The 7,500-nt window shown below is 48.3% G+C and overlaps 1 protein-coding gene across 1 annotated transcript in view; it reads left to right on the top strand.

Annotated features, from left to right (window-relative positions):
- shank3a (SH3 and multiple ankyrin repeat domains 3a) overlaps positions 1-7,500 on the top strand; it is a gene marked incomplete at its 3' end in the record, with an annotated part of 146,709 nt that overhangs the window by 68,043 nt on the left and 71,166 nt on the right. The window contains exons 8-10 of the mRNA XM_079743386.1: positions 3,134-3,211; positions 5,499-5,565; positions 6,944-7,176. Of these exons, the coding sequence (XP_079599512.1) occupies positions 3,134-3,211; positions 5,499-5,565; positions 6,944-7,176 (378 nt within the window). The remainder of the gene's footprint in view (positions 1-3,133; positions 3,212-5,498; positions 5,566-6,943; positions 7,177-7,500) is intronic.

The raw sequence follows: 7,500 nt of genomic DNA, 5'->3' as shown, positions 1-7,500 counted from the left end.
ATGAAAGGAGCGTCGGGGAGACAAGCAGCACGGCGGCATGACGTCGACGTGATCGAAGTCCCCGCGCTGGAGCCCTCTCGTTCAGCTCGCTCCGACCACGCTGAGCCCGCCGTGGGTCGGTCCGTTTAGGAGCGGCCCCCGCGGGCGTTTGATCATGTCGCCGTGCGGAGCGTCCGTGAGCCGGCGTCGGTGGAGTGGAGTCCTCCAGGTGTCCACATCATATCACCATCACGCCCCCGACCCCCCGTTCCCCCATTCCCCCAGCGTTGTCAGATTATGCGGAGCATCTTCCCGTCCACACCCTAATGAGCTGAGGAATCCTCCCGCTCTCGATCTGCGTCCGGCCGGGAGAGGAGGAGCCAATCATCGCCCCCCTCCCCGGCGCTCCGTGTGTGTGCAAGAGAGGAGGCCTCCCAGAAGGGTCCCCCCCCTCATAAGGAATTCCTCTAGGAGCGCCAGGCCAGGGAAATCAAGACGGATGTCCCCTTGTCGTAATTGGAATCCCGGCATGCGTGACCGTGTGTGTGTGTTGGTGTGTGTGTTTATGTTTGTGTGTGTGTGTATTTTGAATTGCTTGTTTGCCTGTTTTTTTAGGTTGCTAATCAATAAGCCACAAGCCAGATGTTACAACCCCCCCTACACCCATTGCTGTTTTGCCAGACAAACACACTCACAAAAACAAACGCACACACACATGCACTGCCGCACGTCCACTGACTACCTGGTCAGAGTTTGCCACTTGTGCCCTCACCCACACTTTGCCTTCGTTTAACCTTTTGACCATTTTCTTTCCTTCATTTATTTTGGTGCTTCCTTTTTCTTTATTTCATTCTTCCTTCTTTCTTTCTTCATTTCTTTCTTTTTCTCTTTCCTTTATTATTTCCTCCTGTCTTGCTTCCTTTCCTTCTTAATTAGCAATCAGCTAGGCTAGCTGTCGCACTGTTGGTGTCCATCTCGTAAGGTCCTTAGCCCAGGTAATCAGCGAAACGTGGATCATGCTGCTTTCCCCAGACCTGGTTAATATACATGCCCTTTGCACAACATAGTCTGGTTGTAGGATGCCATGGATGGATTATCATTTAACTTAATCTCCAATCATTCTGATTAACATTTAAGAAAAATCAAAAGCATAGAGTGTATCCTTTCCACCAGTAGGTGGCCCTCAAGCCTTCAGCCATGGATGAGAAACTAAAGCAATCCAGATAACACAAGTGCACATCCCGCACGCTCCAATCAGCCTCGTCGAGGTGTGATAATAAAAGCCTGTGGCCGCGCGGCGAGCGGTCCCACCAGCCGCCTGTCTCCGAGTGATGGAGCACATGCTGGCCCTCAGACCGCACAGGAACTCATAAGCATGGCTATCAGTCCCAGCTAGGCACCCTCTGCCAGCAGGAGTGTGTGTGAGTGTGTGTGTGAGTGTGCACGTGCGTGTGTGCATGTGTGTGCTTTAATTCCGGCTTGTTTCTGGCTCTCAGCCCAAAGTCATCACCACACATCCATTCCAATGGTAGACCATTTTAACGGGAATGATTCTCATTTGCATTAAATGGGGTTGAAGCTATGATGTCACGATCCCTCATACTTATGGTCTACCCGCACCTATCAATGAACAATGAGGGAATGATTAATTAACCATAATCACAACATATAAAGTCATCGCATCATTAGTGAACCATTCTTTTCTTATTCATTTAGTTGATGTGATGCTAAAAATGTATTGTAATAATACATAATGTGTTATTTATATAATAAATAGCACATTACCTATCTGATTGAACAACATCTAAACGCGCTTAAAGCACCCTGAGGCAAATAATCTCTGATAAGAGAATATTAATTATCCTGTGGTTGCGACAGTCGGTAGGGAAGAGTACTTGAAGACAAGGACTTGATGACGACGGGTTGGATTGGCAGCAGCGGCAGCTCAGCTTCAACCAGTGTTATTAATAACATTGTATAATAACAGGGTTATTATCTGTATCTATCTGTGTGTCTGCGTGTCTCTGTGGGTGTGATGAATCAATGTGTCTGTTTTTAAGTCATTCATTGTGGAAGGAAGTAGCTGGTGCACAGTACTTTGAAATGTTCTGCGTTATATTCATTTCCCTTAAGGGCCTACTCTCCTGTTATACACACCATACACCTATGCACATCTTTCACATCTCCATACACACCATTCAATCACACAGACCCTTTAGATTATCTCCTGTCATACACCACACACACATATGCAAGTGTGCAAACACACACACACACACACACACACACACAGACACCCACACATGTAAACACCCTTGAGATTGTCTCCTGTCAAACACACAAACGCAAATTCGTACTGAAGAATATGACACACTAACCCTTAGTTAAATATCATCTTTTTTCTTTACCTTCTTTAGCTCCAGCCGAGTTCACTGGTAATTAAAATATCCTTAGTCTTTGGAGACCAATTTGCAGTTCGGAAATGGCACAAAAGGAGCCTCAGAAATCTGTGTGCGTGCATGCGTGTGTGTGTTTGTGTGTTTGTGTGTGTGTGTGTGTGTGTGTGTGTGTGTGTGGCTGGCTGTGTGCATCCGTTTGTGTGTGTGTGTGTGTATGTGTAAAGTCAAGCTTTATTACAGCACTTTTTAAAACACACAGTTACAAAATGCTTCACATACACACAAAAAAGTATAAATTAATAAATAAATAATGTTCAAATGAATTACAATATAAAACACAGCCAAGTGAGAGACAGACCAAACTAAAACTAAACATAACCAAGAAATAAGAATGGGATGGAGATCTATAGAAAGCCCATAAAGATGGATCTTTAGGAGTCTCTAAAAATAGAAAGATTCAGCAACTCTGATAGATTGGGGAAAATTGTTCCAGAAGGTCGAGGCTAGGAAAGCAATGGTGCGGTCACCTTCTGTTTTCTGATGGACTGAGGGATATGTGTGTGTGTCTTTTTGTGTGTGTACATGTTTGTGTGTGTGTGTGTGTGTGTGTGTGTGTGTGTGTGTGTGTGTATGTGTGTGTTTACATGTTTGTGTGTGTGTGTGTGTGTGTGTGTGTGTGTGTGTATGGGCGGGCGTTCATGTGATTTTTGCCTACCTCTTCAAATGTCTCTTCTCTCCTGTCCTCTGCCATTCAGGATAGCTGTACACGGGTTCTTCTCTTCCGGGGGGCCAATAAAGAAATTAAAAACTACAACAGCCAGACTGCATTTCAGGTACGTACGGAATGAGGGCATCTGTCATGTTTTTAACGGTGCAATATTCCATCCTACTTTACACTGCCTCTTAATGGAAACCCTGTTGGAGGTATTCCCCAACTGCTAATTACATTATATCTAATCCTACGTGTGTTTAAACCCTGCGCATTTAATTGGTCCCGCACCTTAATCAAGAGGTGGACCAGGAACAATCAGCAGCCCTGCAAGGTCACCCACTAGATGGCTTTGCTCCTAAAATAAGTTGTGAAAGCGCTGGGTTTCCCCTTGAACACCTTTATAACCCGGCTGCAGTTTGAAGTGTTGATGCTCACGCCGGCTGCTGGCTGTTCTGTTCCTGGCTGGGAGCGCTCTGTCCTCGGCTTACCGTGGGCGCTGCTCGGGGTGTAATGGTGCTGTCTGGGAGGCCGGTCCCTGGGCTGAGAGCAGCAGATGGGTGCTGCCGTGGCTTGCAGCCTTGGGGACACACAGTGGGGGCGTGTGTTGGCAGTGGGGCTGGCCCTTCTCCCGCGGCCGTGCTGCGGTGGCTGTTGACGGGGTTCATGGTTGCCTGGAGGTCGGTCCTTCGGCTCCTCGGTTGGATCCTTCCTGTAAGTGGTTGTGCTTGTGGGGTCGATGTCTGGGCGAATCCCATGCTTCAATCAGCAGTAGCCCCCCCCGGCCCAGGTGGGCGTGGCTCAGGTTGTCTCTTTGGGGGGGAGGGGCTAAAGGAACTAGGCTGGCAAAAAATCCTAACCCTATTCCTTAGCCTGAATATAACCACACCATTAATCATTTCATCTTAACACACCTAGCCCTAAACCCTCACCCCTTTACCGCATATATTCTAAAACCTAAACTCAACCATCTCTAACGCACCACCAAAACTGAATCGTCTCTAACGTAATGCCTAACCCTAATATGGTCATGGTCAAAGGGGCGTGGCCAGGGCCCGGGGCCAAGGCCTCAGCACTAGGTGGGCAGGCCGTGATTGGCTGACTGGAGGAGCTGCAGACACAGCTGCAAGACATGAGCATAAATAGCCGAGTTCATAACCAGACAGTTAGATGTGATTTGATCGCTCCAGCAGTGAAAAGTAAAAATGGCTATTACAGTCCCAGTTTGGCTTCAGTGTGTGTTTGAGGTCATTGTTTCATCAAATAAACTGCCTTTATTACTTTGAGCGGATCCTTTGTTCCCTCCCTTCCTCTCACTCCCAGCTGTAGCGATTATCCACTTGGTTGTAAACGGGGCTCTGAATGGAGTGATGTGTGGTGCCTGTGGGGACTTCTTGCTGGCCATTCTTGGCCAGCTGTTTCCTGTATTGGAGGCGGGGTGGATGGAGGCGGGGTGGCTGTCACTGCGGTTCGGGACTTGGCAGGGTTTTAGAGCCATGGCAGTACTTGGAAACTGTGACTCGGTTTTCTGGCCCTTTCTCGGGTGTTTTGTGTGCGTTGTGTGGGTTCTTGTTTGTGTTCCCGGGTGTTTGTGAACGTTTATGAATGGCCTAATCCTTATCCAGTACAGCGGGACTTTCCAGTGAAGATTTACACCATCTCCGCTCTGCCTTTTCACTTAACCTGTCTCTTATTTAGTTTAAGTTATTTATTTGAAACATAATATAAAATAAAATGACCATAATCTAATTCTGCAATCTGTTGTATGTTAATAGTTCACACATTTTATGAACTATTTTTTTAAATCTACACCATTTTAGATTCTGCCATGAGTATTATCCTGGCCGAGAGAAACCTGGTGGTTTTCTTTGTCACAGTAATGAGCTGATTTAGCGGACCCTAGTATCCAACGTGGCACAAGATCAATGGTGTATTCCCTTAAACCGCGCTAGCTCATCTAGACATGGCGCTAGTCCATCTCTACCTGAAGCTCCCAGCGGTGGTGGCAGATCATTTGATCCTGCTTGGCATCACGACGCGTCCTTAAAGGTCCCATGACATGCCACCAGGTGTGAGTGTGATTAGCCGCTACAAGCCGTTTTGGAAATCTGCCCCTTATGACATCACAGGTGGGCGTGTCCACCTAGATGCGTGCTGGATAGATCAGTCTACCAGCCTACCCAGTGGACCGTAGCAAACGTTGCTTATCTATCCGTCACACATCTAGTTGGTCACCGCCCACCTGTGATGTCATAAGGGGCAGATTTCTAAAACGGCTTGTAGTGGCTAATCACACCACACATGGTGGCAGTCATGGGACCTTTAATACTGACAACAGTGGAATGAGGTTGCTGATGCCGTCTGATGTCCGACTGTTTGTTCCTCGCTGCTCCCTTCTCCTTCCTCTTCAGGTGGCCATTATCGCAGGGAATTTTGACCTGGCGGAAATCATCAAGATCCACAAAGTGTCAGATGTTGGTGAGTTGAGGGCAGCAAAGCGTCCTTTGAGTTCTGGTTCAGGTCGGGAGGCATGCTCGCTGGTGACTGCACGCCCGCCTAATCAGGCATGATGAATTATTCCAGCATTTCTACTTATACCTTTGCTTTAATTGCATTTTAATGTGTTTGTTGTTCATTAGTCTACACTTGTTTGACCTGCCAAGCACTTAGCTGCATATATTAAATGGGTTTTCTATAAAGTAGCTCCCACTTTGTAAAGACTTGATATGTGTGGATGATTTCAGGGATGAGAGAGGAACGTTCTTCTTCCATAGGAACGCAGAGGAACGTTCTTCTTCCATAGACACGCAGAGGAACGTTCCTCTTCCATAGACACGCAGAGGAATGTTCCTCTTCCATAGGAAAGCAGAGGAACGTTCCTCTTCCATAGATAAACAGAGGAACGTTCCTCTTCCATAGACACGCAGAGGAACGTTTCTCTTCCATAGGAAAGCAGAGGAACGTTCTTCTTTCATAGACACATAGAGGAACGTTCCTCTTCCATAGACACGCAGAGGAACATTCCTCTTCCATAGAGGAACGTTCCTCTTCCATAGGAAAGCAGAGGAACGTTCCTCTTCCATAGACACACAGAGGAACGTTCCTCTTCCATAGACACGCAGAGGAATGTTCCTCTTCCGTAGGAAAGCAGAGGAACGTTCCTCTTCCATAGATAAACAGAGGAACGTTCCTCTTCGATAGACACGCAGAGGAACGTTCCTCTTCCATAGACAAGCAGAGGAACGTTCCTCTTCCATAGACACGCAGAAGAGCGTTCCTCTTCCATAGACACGCAGAGGAACGTTCCTCTTCCATAGACACACAGAGGAACGTTACTCTTCCATAGAAACACAGAGGAACGTTCCTCTTCCATAGACACGCAGAGGAACGTTCCTCTTCCATAGAAACACAGAGAAACTCTGCCATCTAATGTGCAAACTGTGTAATTCCCCTTTTGCAACATTTACTTTGCACTTTCCACTGCCGCCCGTTAAAATAGAGGACTATATCGTCATGTCCTAAATTAAAATATCCCTTCTCTGATGGAGCCCGTTAAAACACATAATGTACAGATGTTATTTATTGTCAACAGCCTAGATATCAAAACCTGGATTCAGACTTTGGTTTAATCAATTTAATGCTGAATATTGATTTGACTTGAAAATAATAAACCAGTGAGGTATGGCATTGATTTCCTAACCTCATAGGGAACGCAGGTTCCGCAGTCCACAAACTGGAACCCAAACATGGGTTACGTTTGCCCTATTTTGCCAGATTTGTTGTTCAGTATCAACATCGAGACTAAACGATGGTTCCCATCCATCTCTCCGTCCGCCTGGTCCCTGTACCCCCCCAGTGCCTTTCAGGGAGACCCCCACCTTCGCCAACCGCCGGCGGGCCATGGGCGGCCCCCTCCCCTCGCCGCGCTCCCTGCTGCGCTCCGCCAGCGACAACAACCTGAACGGTGACCACGGCGACCGCGGCATCGGCCACGCCCTGCGGGAGGTCCGCAGCCGGCACGGCCCCTCGCCCGGACCCTCCCTGCGGAGCCTGCCCGCCCTGGGGCAGAAGCACTGCAGCCTGGGGGAGGTGAGGACGGAGCGTCCGCGTGGGACCCTGTGTGTGTCTGTGTGCGTTCCTTGTGTGTCCGCGTGGGACCCTGTGTGTGTCTGTGTGCGTTCCTTGTGTGTCCGCGTGGGACCCTGTGTGTGTCTGTGTGCGTTCCTTGTGTGTCCGCGTGGGACCCTGTGTGTGTCTGTGTGCGTTCCTTGTGTGTCCGCGTGGGATCCTGTGTGTGTCTGTGTGCGTTCCTTGTGTGTCCGCGTGGGATCCTGTGTGTGTCTGTGTGCGTTCCTTGTGTGTCCGCGTGGGATCCTGTGTGTGTCTGTGTGCGTTCCTTGTGTGTCCGCGTGG

The sequence above is a fragment of the Pollachius pollachius genome, assembly GCF_949987615.1.
Source record: "Pollachius pollachius genome assembly, chromosome: 9".
Classification (NCBI taxonomy): Eukaryota; Metazoa; Chordata; class Actinopteri; order Gadiformes; family Gadidae; genus Pollachius; species Pollachius pollachius.
This window is presented reverse-complemented; position numbering and strand designations above follow the sequence as displayed.